This window comes from Netta rufina, assembly GCF_964035555.1.
Source record: "Netta rufina genome assembly, chromosome: 17".
Classification (NCBI taxonomy): Eukaryota; Metazoa; Chordata; class Aves; order Anseriformes; family Anatidae; genus Netta; species Netta rufina.
In genome coordinates this window covers 2,065,850-2,085,518 of record NC_140141.1, presented here as the reverse complement: position 1 = coordinate 2,085,518, position 19,669 = coordinate 2,065,850, and the positions used below count along the sequence as shown (strand labels likewise).

General features: G+C 38.9%; 1 protein-coding gene across 1 annotated transcript in view; it reads left to right on the top strand.

Moving 5' to 3' along the window:
• Nucleotides 1-1,514: 1,514 nt before the first annotated feature.
• The window catches only part of TMEM132D (transmembrane protein 132D), a gene marked incomplete at both ends in the record, with an annotated part of 259,958 nt that continues 241,803 nt past the window's right edge, over nt 1,515-19,669 (top strand). The window contains one exon of the mRNA XM_084297417.1: nt 1,515-1,593. Within this exon, the coding sequence (XP_084153543.1) occupies nt 1,515-1,593 (79 nt within the window). The remainder of the gene's footprint in view (nt 1,594-19,669) is intronic.

Genomic DNA, 19,669 nt, shown 5'->3' with positions numbered 1-19,669 from the left:
TTTGACCCACTTTAAAGCTTCAGCCATGCAGCTCGTAATATAAAAAGAACGTTTTTATCATTCCCAAACATATACTCTATGAAGGGACAAAGTAGTTATAAGTTCTCAAAGCTGCTTTTTTCTTTTCTTTAGCTAGCACTGTAGTAAATTGCATTTTGCTGCCATTCTATCTGCTAAGTGCAATACATGTCTCATTACTGAGCATGACTGAAGGTTTGGGCTAGCCGAATGGTTCTGGCACTCCCACCCGCTGTAAAGGAAAACCTCAGGGCAGCTACCTCTCCCCAACACTTTATTTTGAACACCACTTAGAGGAAACGTAGGCGTTTTCCCCGCAGTTCTTGCAACGTGCATCACACGTTCTGCTCCCAGGTCTTCACTGTTTCCCCGTTCTGGCTGCGCGTTTTGTTGGGCATCACCATTCGCCTGCCCCAGCGGATGAGGACACGGCGGGGGGGGGTGAGGCGCAGGGGACGAACCCGCACCGCGGGCGGCTCCTCCGCGGCTGTGGCCGTGTCCTGGCGGCTCGTCTACCCCCGGACTCCCTGGACCGCCGGTCCCCGGGTGCTGGGGCTGGGAGCAGGGGCACCGGGGGGCGCCGGGGCTGGGCCCGGCAGCCCCGCTCCGCCCCGCTCCGCCCCGCTCCGCGCCCCCCTGCCCGCGGATTGGGGCTGCCGGGCTGCCCGCTGCGAGGCGGGGCTGGGCTGGGGCGCTTCTTTAGCTGCTCCTTTCCCTCATCTTTTTGGGGTTTTCGTGACGCCTCCCGCCTTAAGGCTCTGCCTTGTCTCAAACAGCAACCGCGGCTCGCGGAGGATGGGCCGGAGCCGGCGGAGGCGGGCGGCCGGGGGGGAGGCCGGGGCAGGGGTCGCGGGTCCCGGGCCGGGCTCCAGCCACGCTGCCCCAGCCGGGGCTCCAGGTCCCCACTGGCCTCGAGAGCCGTGAGCGCTGCCGTGCCGCTGGCCCCCCCGCTGGCGGAAAGTCAACCAAGTCAATGAGGAGACTGAGAACTTGAGGGGGGAGAAGGGGGGAAGAGGGAAAAAAAAAAAAAAAAAAGCGAACAGCAACACAACCCTGCCTCCGTGCCTGGGTGCTTTGCGGGCTGAGCAGCAGCGCCTAAAGGCAAAGTTGGGCGCCCTGGGCTCGCCGGGATGCGGGCACGGGCTGGGTGAGCGCAGAGCCCTCGGCCCCTGCCCAGCGTCTGGCCGCGGGGGGCTGCGGAGGGGGCTGCTCGTCCGCCTCCCGCAGCTGCGGCTCGGAGCCAAGGGTGCGCTCGCACCGCTTTGCTATTTCTTTCCCGAGAGGAGAGGGTTTTTCTTTCAGCATCGTCTGTTTTGAAGCGAGGAGGGAGGAGAGGGGAGGGCTGAAGCTAAAGAAGTAAGTCCTCTCTCCGAAGGAAACGCCTTTTGTGCTCTCAAGATGACCTTTGCTGAAAATGCAGTCTCTTCAGCTGACCGATCTGTATTTTGACTACAAAGTGCGTGAAACTCAGCCCTCACTTCCCTACCAAGCCTAGGATGTGTACTTCTGGGATTAGCAATATGGGGCATCTGTTGTCGCCTCTCCTCTTGAGCCTGGCAGCAGTTTTTTCCAAAGGTAAGGCTCACTCTGTTTCACTGCATCTTGTTGTTTATTTTACATACACAACCTCTGTCCCCTGTCTCTGTGATGTCTTGAATGTTGATACCCACAATTCATGACTGCAAGACTTGGGGGGGAGTCATGTGTTAGTCAAAAACAAAGATATCCTGGTGGGAAATCCTCAGTGGCAGGAGTTATTTATTTTTGTTTGACTGTGGCAGCCTAGCGGTTTAGGGAGACACTTGTTACCTGCATAGCATATTTTTGATCCTGTAGTAGATGCTGCTGGTGAGCTGAGTTGGGAACTCATCTTTGGATTGCAAAGGGTTTTATTGTCTTGAAATTTGAAATCTTCAGGGTATGGGCTATCGGATTTAGCTGCTCTGCCATTCTGTGTGATTTTTCAAATTAAAAATCCTGTACCTTAGACTTGGCAGTGTTTAACTGGACCAGAGAAATACGTGCTTGCTGAAATGTTTAAAAGCCGTGATAAGAGCCCAAACCAGGTGCCTGGCATTCTGCATGCTGAATAGTTTGAGTGTCCTGACAACAAGTCTTCAGATGCCTCAGTGGTATCTTGCCCACAAGTATGCTTACAGCAAGGATCAGAAAACCAGTGTGTGGACAGTGCACACGTCTGTGCCTATTTAAATATTCCTTTGAACTTTAAAGTTTTCAATGATGGCTGCAGCCAAAGATAAATATATTTTTGCAGTACTTAATTGAGATGAGCATTCCTGTGTAATGTAAGTTAGGACAAGTATACATGTGTACTGCAAAGGCATTGCATGTTAACAGCTATATCTTGTCAGGAAAACAAGATTAAAGTTTGCATGTTTGCTCTTTCATGAGGAATAATAGCATATGCATTTAATTTATGAGTTTGCAAACATACTGATAGAGTTCTGCTTAGAGACAGATCACTATTAAAAAAAAGGTATTAATTACTCTTAACACTTTCACACTTCAAGATATCAACACTTTTTTTCTTAAGTGAGTTATTTTTACTAATTTTTTTGTATCCAATATTGAGTTTACTGCCAGAAGGTGAAGTACATAGCCGTCTCTTTCTGTGGCGGTTCCCTATGTAAAATTCACTTCTCCTTCTTTCCTTAGAACAGGTTGAAAAAGAAAGAAACAAAATTATAAGTCTCCTCAAATGTTACCTAAATGCAGTGCCCACATAAGTACAGTTTTAAAGTTGCAATTGGAAATGCATTAGCAGCAGGGATTGGAAGTCTAAGTCCTTTGAAAAGATTACTTCATTCACATGGCACACCAGTAGCTTTTGATTACCCAGCTAGGCTGCGAGTTATGTATTTTATTATGAGCAATATCAGTACTTTGAATAGGCTATGAATGCAGTAAGAATCTTAACTTTTTTTTTTTTTTGGTGTGTTTCAGTTTGCAGCCTTAACGCTGCACTAACAGAGGGCTTGACTGAGATTGCAGCTTATTCCAAGGTTGGGGTGTAAGTGGCATTTAAGTCCTACAGAGTACAGTGCTTGCTTTATTGCCAGCTCAGCAATTATAACATTCATGTATGATTTTATTTTTAAATATTACTTCTCTTTTGAAAGATAAACATAGGCGGAAACTTACACAAGGAAAGGAGGTCTCTCAGGTTGAAAAGAATACTATAGAGACTGATGAGCGAGATTTTTCTATGTATTATAAAGTGCCATTAAATTTGATATTTCCCATTAAATCCCACTTTTCCCCAGGATTCTATTAGAATTACTGGCATTTTCTGTGCTATTTATTTTGCACTTCAGACATCCCACACAGCACTATGTGGTAGCTAGGACTCTGCTATTTGGTAATATAGATATCTATATTTAATGTGATTGTCTGTCCCCATATGAAGTAACAGACTCCAGCTGTGCTACTATGCGTTAGTACTTTGAAGAGACCAGAGAGTTCTAGAGATATACAGCAGGTTTAGATTTACTAGGCAATGCATAAGGTTGATTTCCCCCTCAATCCCTGTAAGAAGATGAACACAAAACAAAAATATAAATCAGACTTGATTACTGCTGCAGGGCATGTTTCTTTGATGCTGTTCTGTTACTAATAGAAAAAATTTCTCATTTATAGTATAATGACAAAGTTTTCCTAAAGAGATACCAAATCTTTTAACCTGCAACAGCAATCAGCTGTCTATTGTGTGTAGGTCTGTGGCTGATTACACAGAGCCATGGCAACGCACCTTCTTCCTGCACAGTTTCCAAATGTTTCAGGTAATAATGCTGAAGACTTGAGAATACTATTGTGGTTTTGCTTTGCTTTTATCTTATATATGGAGAAAATAGCTCCAGCTTGAGTAGTAAAATGTTGTTTTCTATAGTGAGCTTCGTGTTCTTATTGGAACAATTTGTCACTGATGATATATTCTATGTATTTAAAATGTTGTACAGCCTAAATGTGTGTGTGTGTATATATATATATATGCATGTGTACAGAGAGAGAGATTATAATGCTATGTAACTGTAGTTAGGGAGGCAGCTGCATTTTACAGCTTTGTCCTCAACACAGTTTTGTTTTGTTTGTTTTTGACTCCGTTCTAGGTAGCTAGTGCTTGCCCGCAGTCAGCTGGGTATTTCACTACTTGGTATCAGCTGTGAAAAAATTCTTTGGAAATATTCAGTTGAAAAAATAGACAAACCCAGGTGATGTTAATGAAAACAGACTAATACAACAGGCACATGGGCATTTTGTTCCTGTGTTTAAGGTAGAAAACTCTCATTAGCTTCACTGGAGTAGAGTGAAAACTTGATATTGTACTTGAACACTAGATTCCATCCTTGGCCTAAGTCTGTATTGAACTGAACATCTCCTGAAAGTAGCTAAATAATTTTAGGATGTATATTGTGAGACTTAAGGTGGAGGAGCCTTTTACATTATGGATACTTGCTGTCAAATAAAAACAACAACAATAAGAAATTTGAAATTAATTATAAGCTAAAAGAATATCGTAGTGACTTTCTGCCTGTGTTCTGCTGAGCATTCCACATTGTCATTTGGGCTGAAATCTTCCTGCAAGTGCTTTCTAATGAGATCTCAGGCAACGTAGCTGCTGTTTTGATTTGCTTTTTCTCTCAGTTCTTATCAGTGTGGAGGCTTGGCAGATGTGTTAGGCAGGATTACCTTGTATAGCCTGAAGAGTGTTCCCCACAGGCTAGAGATGTGGATACTCCATTTGCAGCAATGCCAGCCTCTAACTATAGGAAAACTGGGGGAAAAAAACTCCCAGAAACCAAACTCCCAAATGTTTAGCTTTGACTGCATTATAGGAGATAAGCGTGAGGATATTTGGATTTAATTTGCTACTGTTTCCTTTGAAATTATTCATGTTATAGTATTCTTTGAACCCTCTTGATACCCAATGAATCTTATAGTATAGAATATCTTTGTCTCATCATGGACAAACTCTCTTTGGCTTTCTCTATGTAGTTTTATTCATTTCATGATGATACTTACTGTCAGAATATGTCATTCTGTCCACAGTAATTGCTGAAATAATTAAGTTATGATTTCAGTGGATTATATCTTTGTGAATTGTAGCTACATAGGGAGCCATATTCCTTCATTTTAATTTTACTTGTGCATCCACTGGCAGTGGTGTACAAAGAACAGGACAGCTGAGCTCCCTGGTTATGTTCCATCTTCCAGGGTGCTGTGGGCCATTTCTGAAGATGTGTGTGTGCAGATCTTTCACTGACATTGAAGTGCACTGTGAACGTAGTATAAATAGAAACGTGGAAAATGAAAAGCTGAGGAGTGCAACAACCTGTGTTTCAGCACTACTTACTTTGTATCATTACTCTGGAATACTGACTACATAGGAATGGAAAATGGTGTTGTATATGGGGTTAAAATTGAAGATGATTCTATTTGGTTTAAGATATGTATTCTTTTTTCCCCTTCCGTCTTGATGGTGACTAGACAGGAGTTCAGAATTGAAATTCAATTCATGTTGACAGATTTTGATGGTGATGATGAGGGACATGTGCTTTTTCTTGAAGTAACAGTGTTGACCCAGGCACCTGCTGCTCTTGCTGTGCAGTTGATATGTATAGAAAATTCACTGCATGCTGATTTCAGATGGCTACTGCTTAGATGAACATAAAGTACAGGTATGGTCAGTAAGAGTTTTTCTCTTAAGCTTTGTCTATGTGCAGAAATCAAAAAAGTTAGCTTGAAAATTCAAAAGATAAAAGAAATCTTTCTAGCTTAGGGCTCAAGCTGTTCCCATGAAACCAAAGTTTTTGTATATTGTCCCAGCTGCATTAAATTTACTGTCTTTTGAGGCATTATGTGAGGGAAGGGGAAACTGAATTGCACTTTTTTTTTGCGCTCATTCTGTTTCTTGCCACAGTGTACTTCTGGGAGAAGCCCAGTTTTGGTTTCTTTCAGCAAAAATCATAAATTCAGACTAAACTTAAAAATTCTACAGCTAGACCAATGTTTTATTTGTCAGCTGCAATGCTGGTTTAATGTGATTTGGTTTCTATTTCCCTGTAATGCTCTCATTTTTTACTTCTGTCTTTTCTTTTATTAGTTCTGTGGGACTGGCAAGCTCTGTGACACCAACTAATGTTTTAGGTATTAATAAAAGCAGCTTCATTCAATAAAGATCTGTTTTATTTAATAAAAGAGAGAATCAAAAGATAATCTGACTTTTCATACTCCATTCTCATTCAATCAGCCTCCTGAGGTTATTGTGGATGCCAAGTCTAGTGGCAGTCTATCACTGGTCCTAGGATATGTAAACATGTCTCCAGACTGATTGATTGCACAAAAGCTGAAGAGGCAGCTGAGGTTCATTGCAGGTTTGGTTTCTAAAGTGTTACATTAAATTACTTGATTTTCACCAGTCTTCATAATATTGCCTGTTGCAATATTAATGACAGTTCAAAATGAAGTGGATTCTAAATAGTTCAGAGACATTTAGATAACACTAATTATTATGAGTACATTGAAGGTACATATTTGAGGATGTTAGGCTACTTCACCCTGCTCTGCAGGGGGAAAACTAACTCTAGAAAGAGGACTGGTTTCTTCATGTCCTTGATTTCTTCTTATATTGAATAGAATTAATTCCAGTATAAGATGCTAATCTGATGGTCCCGCAGAGCTAATAGATTCGAAGTCATAGTTCAGAGTGCAGCCTTTGCAGCATCTCTGCAAGCTTCCACTTACCATTTTAGTAGTGTGACTTAAACTTGGCGAGAGGATGATATAACTTACAGGTCTGTGATATAAGATATTAGGTCCATCCATAGATCTACAGTGGGTGTGATCCGGAGCCCATTACAGTCAGTATATGGGTTTCCACTGCTTTTAGTGAGCCTTAGTTCACAGTGCAGACAGTTTTCTGGTGCGGTATTTTTCAGCCTGTGGCCCACACACTGGTGGTGATTCATAGAACATCTCAGTGGTGTTATGAAGCCAGTGCCAGAAATCTCATGCATGCAAGCTAGAAAAGAACAAAGGGAGGAAATAAAAGTAGCAAGAGTGCTTTCAGAGTGCATCCCAATTTCTCTTTGGTTGTAAACAAAGACCTTTGTGACAATACTGTGCAAGATGGTCTGGATTTCTTTCAAAAAACAAACAAACAAACAAAAAAAACAACCTTAGATTGCTCTTGTCCTTAAAAGGTTTGAGGAAAAACCACTGTAGTAGACTAAATGTAGTAATTTAAAAAATTCTCTAAAGTGGTACTGCCTCAGTAATTCAGACACAGTAACTGATGGTGTGTTTCTAATCACCCCAACACAGGTTCACTTAAATCAACATTGAGCAGTGGTTCAATGAAGCAAGGTAGGAGTAGTCTGCCTGTCACTCATGGCATCTGCACTGCAGGGTCAATTAACTTCCAAAAAAGCTCCTGCTGTCCTCATAAAGGATGTTTGCTTGCTTTTACACCTTCAGACTTATTTTTTAATTAAAGTTTCCAGAAAGATTTTTGAAGGGAATTTTCTGTATTGCACAATTGCCTCCATGCAAGTTGCTCAGCACAATGCAGGCACTTCTGTTTCTTGTACAGACCACATAGAAATGGTTGGCAGTGGAAGTACCTAGGCTGATGCAATGTTTCACAAAATTTGACATGTATGATCTTTCCTCCCTTTCTGTAGTCAGTTCATCTTCTCATAGGCCCATCTAGATCCATTTTAAAGTTACTTTGATTTGGTTTGTTCAGTCATTTGGATTTTTGGTGGTAAATAAAAACTTCAGTGACAATGTTGTGTAAGATGATCTAGATAATCAGAAGCTGTTCCAGCAATTTGCTATAGTAATGGTTAGTAACCCTCTTCCAGTCTTAGTTTATTCAATAACATTCTATACCAATTTCCTTTTATGCTAATGGTATCCTTTAGTCTCAAAAGCTCTTCTCATTGGTGGAACACATCGGACCTCATTAATTGCAGCTTTGCAGGTAGAGTAAGCAAAATAAAACCATATGTAAAAAGGAGCGCGTAGGCTGTAAAACACGAGAATGAAGATGGATATTGAATAACACAGATCCTACAAAAAGAGCAAAATAAATGAGTTAGCTACATACAAAAAAGTAGCAGAAGAAATAATAGGGCCATGCAGAAGTGTGGAAGGATGTCAGTACACTTTATTCTTGACATATACAACATATGAGGTAGACTAAGAAGCAGACACTATCAGATGTCCGCTCTAGCTGAACCAGGATGCCTTACAATGTTCCTTTTGCATCTATTTGCTGTCGAGGTAGGCAGTCTGCAGAATGCTTGCTGTGAAGCAAGGCAGCTGTCCAGATATCCATGCAGCTGAGGCTGCATGTCTTGTGTGCTACCAAAGCTTCTGAATGAGTGAGCTTAGTTCCATCTAATGCTAAATGATCTCAGAGCCTTCAATTTAATTGGCTCGTAGCATCGCTTACTTTATATTTGAAATGCACATTTTGTCTTTAATATACCTTATACCAGTGCATTGCACAAGAAGAGAAATCCAAAGTTGGCAGAGATAACCAGCCAATAGAGCGTCTGTCTGAATATGAATCCAATTCATGATATAGCAGTGGTAACAATTCTACTTAGTCTTCAATGGGTGCACTTATCAAAGATCCTGGATTAACAGATAATCATATGCTCCAATTTTCTACTAAGCCAAGGTGATTCATTTCAGCAATCCTTAAGAAAAGGAAACAGGGGGGATTTGAATGTTATTCACACTTTCCTACTCTGTAAACAGCATAGGATAAATACTATTAGAATTTTCACTGCTCTGTTCTGTTTACACTAATTGTCACCATGTCACTTTGTTTTGGATCTCTCAAACTCAGATCATAGGAGTTAGGCACTTTGGGAATTAAGCTCACCTACAGAATTTGGCTCATGTGAAAACATTAGAAAAACTTGGTCTAGCTTCTACAGAAGAGAATAGAAAAGGGACATCTGCAAAAGAAGTGTCTGCTGACCTGCCCACATGTCCACTAGATGTGTGGGCATCCAATTTGTGACCAACTGAACTTTGTCAGCCAGACTCAGGGCAAGACCACTTTTCCCAAACATCTCCAGAGAGTTTCTTTGTCCCCATTCTTAGACATCCTGCTGAAATGCTAACTGCTCAGTAATCCTGTAAATCAGAGTGTGAAAAGACGTGGATCCAAGATTTAATGGACACTTTTGAAAATCTTAATCTTTGTGAGTTGTGGTGTCACTGACAGTGACAAAGAGCTGTTATATCTTCTATACAAAAGCAAGGTATTGCTTTTTAGAGCTTGAGATGATGCTCTCCATGTATTGTTTCCTTGTTTACTAAGGGTTTATCTGTAAAAGTTCTTTTATTCCATATCCTTGTCCATGTTATTGGGCAAAAAATTGTAAGGGGATCATGACTTCAGCTGTGCTCTGCTTTCTCCTATGGCGGTTGACTGTGTCCCCTGCAGCAGTTGTCTGATAAAAGATGATTTCTTGCATACTGAACGCTTGTGCACAGTAGGATTCTGTTACATACTTCTGACTCTTTGACACCAACTGCCCACTAAAGTGGTTTTAATGGGTTTCCACTGAGCCAGGCTGTACTACAGCCCTGACAGCATGCTTCCTATTGAAAAAAAAAAAAACAACAAAATCTCTTCAGAAAATCTATTTCTGAACATTGGCTTCTCCAACAAAATTGAGGATTACATTATGTTTGGTATTCTGGAGGCAGAAATATCTCTATTTGATATGGAAAAATGACTGATAAAATGGTCTTGCAATAGTGCTATTTTTTTAATGATCTTATAAAACATTATTTCTTGTTCCATTCCCCCCCATCCACCCTCCTTTTTTTTTTTTTTTTTTTTTTTTTTTTTTTTTTTTTTTTTAAGTCAGGTATTATCATCTGCTTACAGAAATGCAATAATTTCACCTTTTCAGAATTATTATTATTTTTTAATTGAAAGCTGAGGAATGTAGTGGTTTACCATGGTGATTTAGAAGCCACGGTGTCCACTGGCCAGTTCTCTGCTATTTTTTTTTTTTTTTTCCTTTTAATCTGTCTTTCCTTCTCAGAATGCGAGTTCTTCATAGAAGGATCTATTTATTGGTGCTTGCATAGCATTTGCTCCTCTCTTCAGATGAGGCTGTACGTTTTACCACATTACAAGTAGTTAGTTAGTGGTTTGAGTTAGGCTGTTAGAAATGGAAGCACAGCATTCTGATTGGCCTGGTCATTGGACAGCATTAAGAATTCAGAGGTCTGTTAGAATAAAGAATAAGAGTACGAAAAGGGAAGAAATAAAGATGAGAAGAAAGCGTCTGTGTGAATAAAAAATTTGAAAAGCTTAACTAGATCCTATCCGCTGATGTTACAATTAATAAACTGTCTAAACCTTTTCAGACAGTGATATGATACAGGATACTGAGGTCCTTATAAAAAGGATAAATTAAAGATAATTTCATATTTCTTTGTTACAATCCATATTACTAAACTATTAAAGAAACACCTGCTGTTGAACAACTGTGTTAATAATGCAACATTACTTACAATGAAAACATATATATATATAAATATATATATATATATTTTTTTTTTTCTTCTGGCAGGTGTTACAGATATTAGAAATATTTCATTCCTCCTCTACTCCTTCATGTCTTTGGGGTTTATTTTGATCTCCTTCATGTCTATAAGTTGCAAGCATACTGGGTAGTGTTGGTGACTGTGGTGAACTTGTGAAAGGAACTGTTGGCTAGTCTTCTGTTATTGATGGGATGTGAAAATTGAAACTGGTAGAATGAGTGTATTCTTCTGAACTTCTGAGCTGACTTGTTGAGAACACAGAATCAGAGACAATCGTGTTCTTCAGTATTGAAGTTCTTTTTTTGCTTAATTACATGGATTTTGACCTCCAGCCAGAGTTAAGGTTTCCTTCTGAAGCATGTATTTCTTTTGTCTTTTCCATGTCCCCCTATGCAGTACTACTCCTGGTTTGTAGGTCTGTGTAGGGAGTTGATACAAGATATTTGAACCACTATTTCTAACTGCCCACTGACTGGAGAATAACTGATGCTGAAGTCTCCAAGGATGATCTTCCACAGTTTTTTGTTTTAAGTGAATAGGCCATGAGGTTAAGGCAGCTTTTCAGTAGACTGTGAGATGAGCAATGTCTTCAAATAAAAACCATAAAAGACATTTGTGACAGTCATTAGCTTTGGAACCTTTTATTAAAAAAGGCATTTAGCATTTTTAACCTGTGGAATATGCATATGGTTGTACAACTTCTCAGAAAACTGGCAACAGTTCCAATGATCATTTAATAAGAAATAGTCAATGTCAGAGCTATGTTAATTAAAATTTTGAATTACATGAATCTTTGCTGTCTCCATTTCTTTTTTTTTTTTTTTTTTTTTTTTTTTTTTCCCTTTTCCTTCCTGGCTAGTTTGGTTGAAAGGTTGTGGACCATCTTAGCAATAACGCACCCAAGTGCAGGTTCCCTGTATGTTCCAGTAGATTTCTTTGGACTTGCTGCCTTTTGAAATCAAACAGCTTCCTGAGGTCCAGAATTCATACTAAATTTTATGGATGAAATCTCAGGTTAGACAAAAATACATAGCAAATATCACTGTGAATCCCCTTGAGAAACAAAATGGTATTTCCCAAACACTAGCTAGCAGGCTGATATTTTGAGTTCTGTCTCAGTGCTCCTTTTTCTTTGCTTTGTTTGAGTAATGGATGAAATGCTAACTAAAATAAATACCTAAGATCTGTGATTCCTACACAGTTCTTTGTGGCTGCTGCTAGTTTTTGTTTGTTTGTTTGTTTGTTTGTTTTCCCCTTTTGTCCTATCACAACTTTGGATAGTTCTGTAGATGTTCCCTGCTTTTTCTGCTACAGTAGTTTAAAATACATATATCAGCAATCACCTGTCTCTTTTCTTGCCTATTTAGACTCTTTATCTGAATAGCAATAGTAATGGTGCAATGGTACAATGATCACTGCTGAAGCACTTATTTGTTTGTTTTCTTTCTATTTCTATGCAGTCACATGCTCCTTTCATTCCTTCATCTGTTCCTATGAAAAGATGCATTGGTTTTGGATCAGATCCTGAAAAATATGTTTATAAGTGGAGAATACTATACATAGTAGCCCTTTTTCATGGTATTTATAGTTATGATGGTTAAAGTATCTTTGCATTATAGGTTCTCATCAAGTAATCAAATTGCATCGATAATAGTAAAAAGGATGGTTCATGAAGAGATTCTTTTCAGCAGCTTTAGAAGAGAACGATGAATTTGGCAGCATATTTGCAGTGCTAACAAATCTGGGCTTTGGAAGTCTAAATCAGGAACACTGAGTTCAAAACCGAAGATCCCTCACAGAGATGTGCTGATAATAATTGCCTTTGGTTGCAGGGAGGAGCACTCAGACCTCAGATGATTTTAGTTGTTGCCTCAAGTCATATGACAGTCTCTCAGGTAATCAGCTCTGTCAAACCAAGAGTCCTTAAGGCCTACATCTTCTGTCTTGAGGGCTTTTGGGAGACAGTGAAGGTCAAGGGACAAATTAAGATTCCACAACAAATGCAAAGAGTGTTATAGGGTATTATTTGGTGTAACAGGACTGTTCTAGTGTTCTGGTTTGTTCTGTGGAGTTCTAAAGCCCATGATTTCTTCCTACTTCTTTTTTGTGTTTGCCAGAGGAAATTAGCTGGTATCCTGGTCTTCATACCTGTGGTGACACTGTGCCATTCCCTCAGTTTCTTTGGTATGGTCTTGGTCTTTGGCTTTTTGCAAAAGTTTTCTGCCAGTTTGATCTTTTTGTCAGAAAAAAATCACATTCTTGCACTTGTTTTACTTTTTTTCTGATGGATGGGCACTGTCAGAATCTTTTCTGGATTCTATGGAATTTTTGTAGCAGTTTGTTCTATACTTGTTTGGCATCTGTTTTAGGAATAGAAAATTTATTTCTTTATTTAGTTCCTCTACTTGATTTACCTTGTCTGGAGGAAAGGAGGCTAAGAGGTGACCTTATTGCTCCTTACAGCTTCCTGAGGAGGGGAAATGGAGACGGAGCTGCTGTTCTCTTCTCCCTGGTAATCAGTGATAGTATGTTCAGGAATGGCACAAAGCTTGCCGGGGAGGTTCAGACTAGATAGTAGGAAAAAATTCTTTACTGTGAGGGTGGTCAAACACTGGAACAGGCTCCCTAAAGAGGTGGATGATGCCTCGTGACTGTCAGTCTTTGAGAGGTATTTGGATAATGCCCTTAATAACATGCTTTAACTTCTTCAGGGCTAACCTAAAAAAAAGTGGTCAGGCAGCTGGGCTTGTTAAACTCTCTAGGTCCCTTTGAACTAGTCTATATTCTGTATTGTTTGTCCTGGTCTATATCCAGCTGGTCATCTGCAAATGCTACTTACTGGTGCCACTTCATTTTCTTCTCCAATGACTGAACAAATGTTTCTCAGACATTCAGGAAACGAATTCCTCCATAGTTCTTGCAATTTCTGTTGCCTCCTTCCTTCCAGTAATCAGTGCTACTACTGCTTTCTTTCCAACTGCAAAACCAAGTCTTATTTTTAGCACTGAAATGAACAGAAGGAATCATGGAGAACAGGCTATAATCTTAGATTTTGAGATGACATTGAACTTGCAGTACTGACCTGTAGGGGTTTTCAGAAAATAATTGGAAAGTTAGGCTGGGAGCCCAGAAATTTAAGATTGAGGGCAAGCATGAAGAAATGTATAAAAATTGGAAGATGACAAAAAGAAAGAAAGATCAGACTGTGTTCTACTCTGCAGACTCTGTGTTCTGTGCTGCAGAGTAAGAACTGGTAGTGAAGAATGGGATTGTGGAGATGGGGTAATAAAGAAAATCAGAGTATATGCTTCACGGGCTCTGTGACCTGTTTCAGTCAGTATGGACATGTATGGACAGACAGTGCCCATCACCAGAATGGTTCCAGGTGGTCTGATGTCCTCACACTCCCCTGCCACATACACATACCATAGCCCAGTAGCAAATAACACACACATTTGACCTTATTTTATATAATTTTGCAGTTTAGTAAGATAACTATCTCTCTGTATAGATCTATACATATATTTACATAGATCTAGCCATCTCTATATAGCTATCCTACCAAACTGTAGAATTGCCCTCACTGTAGTTAAAGCAGTTTGAACTAAGAGGACGTAATCCAACCTACACAAAATGTATTTTGGCTAAAGAGCTTAGATGATACAGGGCAATGGGGAATTGAGCATTGAAACTATTGTGTCTACCATGCAGTGTTATACCGAAGAACTGGGAAAGGAGCTTTGTTCCGTTCACCAAAACAAGTGAAATGTTCTGGAATTTTTAAACCAGTGGAACGTCCCTGGTGGGAGACAACTGAAATTTTAACTTTAGTTTCAGTTTAAAACAAATATTGCAACATCATCATTTTTCATACCATAAATCACTCTTGATTTTGCCTCTCTATAGTAATCTAATGTCACAAAGAACCAAGGTGGATTTTTGCTTGTTTTCATAATTATTTCATGTCGCTTTCTCACCAACCTGAAAGGAAAATTAAATAACTGATGCTCACTTATTTCTTTATATTCAGTGGTTGAAAAGAGCTCTTTTGTTTTTGCAGTGAAATGTTTTCTCATTCATGTGAGCTTCTTAATTCTCACCTTTTTTTTCTTTTTTTTCTTCTTTTTTCTTTTTTTTTTTCTTTTCTGTAGCAAAGGGGTTTTCTCAGCATTCCTTCCTTTGTATAATGGAGGCTCATACTTAGCAAATACCCTTGGTGTTCTTCCTTGACCTGCTGGCAAAAGGTGATATTGAAATTGTTTTTGTTTCCTTCTCAATTGAAACAGATTGCACGGCTTTTGCAAATAGACATTGCCTTCTGCCCTGGAAAACTAGTCATCAAATGTGCTGGTAAGAGAGAAATGATGCATTTTGTGGTACTATAGATACCATGCAACTTAAGGGAAAGAAATTATGAAACGAGGTGGTATTTTATACTGCAATGAAAACTGTGCTAAGTGCTGTGAAAACACAGAAAGAAACAATAAATCTTTTGGAGTCAAGGTCTAGATTTGCTGGAGAAATGTGCAGAAACTTTATAATTTGGCTATGGAGAATGGTTATAACAGACCTGGAATTTAAAAGGTGTTTTCCTCAGGTATAGTGCTGGCACATTAGCTGAACAGCAGTGCTTTTCCATATTTTGTCTTGAATTCTATTTGCTTAATTCTAGATGGTTGCCACAAAAAAGTATTTGATACAATGCTGTAAGAGTCAGAAAACTTGTAACTGCTTATTGCTAATCTAAATCTGAAAATTATCATGGATGGTATGGCTCCTTAGTAAGCTAAATCATCCTCAGTTGGGATTGCTGCAGTTCCTCTTTCTCTCTTATGTTGCTTTGGCACTTACGCAGTTGAGTGCAAACAGCCATGCAGAGAGTTGACTGATCCAGCTGAAAAGCCATCTTTTTTTTTTTTTCCCTTCATTTGTTTGTTGCTTTTTTTTTTTTTCTTTAGACACCAAGTCCAATAGTCCCTGCAGTTGCAAAATGAGGTAGTTGAGCTCCCTGATCTGATGGAAAACTAACCTACTGAAAAGAAAAGCTTTCCAGCAGATATGGGACTGTGAATCACCTCACCCTGAGGCCACATCCTCTGCATATCTGAGATAAATAAAGACTAAGGAATCTGTGGCTGACAATGGAAGCAGAATGGCTTCTTTGGGCAATAGCCTTAAATTGTGCTTTGTGTTTGTGGTATCAAACTGCACCTTCAGTAATTGTTTCCAGGCCTTTTCATTCTCATTTCTTTGTAGAAAAATCATGATTGCAGAAATCAGATGTACAAGCCTTTTGGAGTGGCATGACATGGAAACCAGTCAAAACGGAAAAAAGTTTCCATTTTTGGCTGATTGGCCTTACCAAGCAACATCCCATTCCATCTATAAATCAGAAACACTTTAAAAATAATAATCTAATAGTAATATTTCATTATGACCAATGTAAAGCCAATTCAAGTTGGACAAAAATATGATGATCAATAAAAAAAAAAATATTATCAACCCCAGTTCTCCCTCAGTAAACTTGTTTTCGTTGCTTAGTTAAATTTTTGGGGTGAGGAAGATTCCCACAGATGATGATGATAATGTGGTGGAAATCACTAATCTTTATAGTTTGGCTCAGCTATAATATTCCAACCTGATATGGATACTACATATCTGTATGCCGAGTGTTTTGATGAGCAAGTTGAAAGATTTTTGGAAACACCTTTATTCTTTGTCCAGCCAAACTAAATCTAAGTAGCTGAGTTCCATAGCAATGATGATAGAGACTGCAGTATGATATTGAAAATCACACAAGAGTTTCCAGGAAGAAACTTGGACTTTATTTCCTAGCCCCAGCCCCATAGCTGTGGACATTTCCAGTTACCGCCAATGGCTGCTGTTTCAACAGTTTCCAAAAAGCTGAGCATCCCCTGTTCATAATCATGGACCTAGGCCAGCCTAGTGTTTTCTTTTTGGCTTTCCGTTCTGTTCTGAGCATTACAGACTACTATTGTATGAGATCTCTCACATCTTCCTATCACCCAGGCAGTTCCCTGTTCTTACTCACTTGTTTTTTTTTTTTTCTATCCTTATGAACTAGTGCTGTGACTAAATTGGTAAGTCTTAATAGCTCATCATGTCTCATGTAGGCTTGCTGTTTCTGACCCCCGTTTTCTCTTCCACTGCCAGAATGTACGTACTGGTAGACAGATACCATCTGGGAATTGTAAAACTCTCACAAGTACCACAGCTATAGTTTGTGTGTATCAAGATACAAGGACTACTACAAATGCTAACTAATCTGCATTGGAGTTGCAATTTTTTAAAACGATGTCCATCTTGATTCTTAAGGCATCCAGTTTTAGGTCAAAATCTGTAAGATCACAAGAGTTTTTCTTTTTATTACAGTGGAATGGTTAAACCAGCATGGGGGCAAATAGTTGTTTGAGTCATGCACCAATTCCTAATTATACTTGTGTGCTTCCTTGATGGAATTCAAATAAATAATTTTGTTGTGTGAAAGAAGTAGCATTATATTTATTTCTAAACTTTTTTTTAAGATGTCAGCATGTAGCCCTGAGGATATGAAAGAAAGGTAGAACTTGTCAGCCTCCCTGCCTGTTCTGAATTAGTCTGAACCTCTTGGAAATGAAAGGTTCAGAGAGCACAGATGGAATAGATTGAAGTAGCAGCTTTGAGTGAATTGAAAGGGCAAGTTTACTGCCTAATCATGATCTCTATGAGCAGAAAGATACCCAATAGATATAGATTGAAATTGTCAGACACTGTAAAATACTCAAAAGAACTGTTCAAGGCCTTTTCCATTCCAGTTCTTGCTTATAGTAGCCACCTTTTTAATTAAAATCTCGTTTGTTTCCATGCAATGAAAGTAAAACATGGAAGTATATAATATTTATTGAATTGTTGAGCCATTTGTTGGTGTTTATTGGCATTTTTCTTTTAAGATAAAAAGAAAATTGCACAAGTACATCTGTTTGGAGATTATATTTCTTCATTCTGTAGATGAAAGCTGAATTTGCAGAAACATTTGGCTTTTAACTTCAACACCAAAATGAGTAGTGAGATTTTTAGTTAGTCTCAACATTGTGATGCGTGCTTTCAAGAAAGTCCGTCCTGAAATGTCACAATGGGAAACTGTCAATGTTGAATGCTTGGGAACCCTCCCATGCTAGCTGAGGGAGCAGAGCACGAGAAAATCTAGGTCCTGAATCTTTTGAAAACTTTAGCATAATTCCTAGCTCAGTGGATGGAATCTTGGCTAGGTTTTAAGGATACTGATTTGGTATTAAGAACTATTAATATTGTGCCAAAGGTTGATGAAGTGATTTTTTTAAATTTTGGCTCTCATTTCTTCTGTTTAGAGAAGGGAGTGATATCATACTTAATAGTTTTATTTAAACAGTTTTTGACTCAGTTTTTGACTTTTTAATGTTTGCTTAACTTTAAAAAAAATATATATTTATTCTGTATTTGTCTCTTTAGGTTGATCTTTAAGAACTGCCGTGAGCTGTTCAAGATTTATAAACCACCTTCTCATATAGATTTTAAATGCCTAAAATAGGAGACAAAAAGCAAATAGTACACTGGGGTGCTAGTATATGAAAACAGCAGAAGCATTTGAAATTATTCCTTTGTTTTCATTCTAAATAGCAATATCTTTTGTTTTTTAATTCAGATTTTCTGCTCCACTCTATACATTCAATTTCACTGATATCTTTTGCCAGCAGTTTAAAATCTGTTTTAAGATTTTAATTTTAATTTTAATTTTTAATTTTTAATTTTAAAATCTTGAATTTCAAAGCCACTATCAGAGCAGTCACTAATACCTTAAAGTCCACGATTTGCTCCAAACACCTAGTGTACAAAATAAAGAAATTAAGATTGCTGTAAAACTGTCTTGAAGTGGATTTACAGCTATCCCCTTTTTTCAATGTTAGAACTAAGATTCACATTTTGCTGAAAGACTTGAACTGACAAAAGGACTTTGTACTACAGCCAGTGTTTTTTACTACAAAGTCCTTTAACTTCTCTAGTGCCTTACCAAAACTTTTCTGTAACACTAACAGCCTTGTATGAACTTTAAATATAGGAGGACTTTCCAGAGGTTTTGGTTGCTTTCCTGATGTCTTCGGATGACCTTCTGAAGACATGTGCTAGTTTCAAGTTTTCTTATGCAGAGAGCAATATGTGAGATAAAATTCCTATCACTTCAGATTCAGTCATTGACTTCAGCATGACCAAGACTTCCTTCCCTTACTCTTGATAAATGCTTTGGAGTGGGTTAAAATAAAATCAGATATGTGCATTGTCTCTAAGATGTAATATGAAGTTACACACCTGTGCTCTTTTTTGGTTAAGTCCAGCTCTTCTGCTAGAATTTGCCAAAAAGAAAAAAAAATCCCCTTAAAATGTTTTACTGTATTAAGGACAGATTCAGTCATCGTTAGTCACATTTTGCAAAGTTTTACTCAACAGGAACCCCCTCCAAAATGTTCAGGATGGTAGAAACTGGCTTCTCATATTTGGATGAAAAATAGTAGTAGAATAATGAATAACATGGGACAATACTACAGCTTTAATTTATATACAGAAAATTTAAGCTACGACACAATGCTCTGCTGATGCTGCAAGCTGTTCCTTGTTTTGGAAAAGGTGGAGTAATGTGTTAACAGCATGAATTCAATAAAGAATAGATGGGAAAGTGCATTAGCCATTAGTCTGCTAACTTTATAAGGTGCAGTGTTTTCTCAAGTCTGAGGAACCTAATGAGTTATGATCAGAGGACTGTCAGGCAGCTGCCTTAGCATCATCTACAAAACTGCGCTGATCAACAGTGTGCAAACAGCTCGTGTGTGAGGTGTGTAGAGGTCTGTCCACTGGGCTGCTCGTGCCGTCTGTTTGAAGGAATGGCTCTACACACCAGCTAGGGCTTTTATTATATCACGCATATTTTCTTGTGAATGCTAATCAAAATCTCTCCACTCACAGCTGTGAATTGTTAGTCTGGAAGGTAATAATGTCCACAACCACTTAAGTTTTGAGG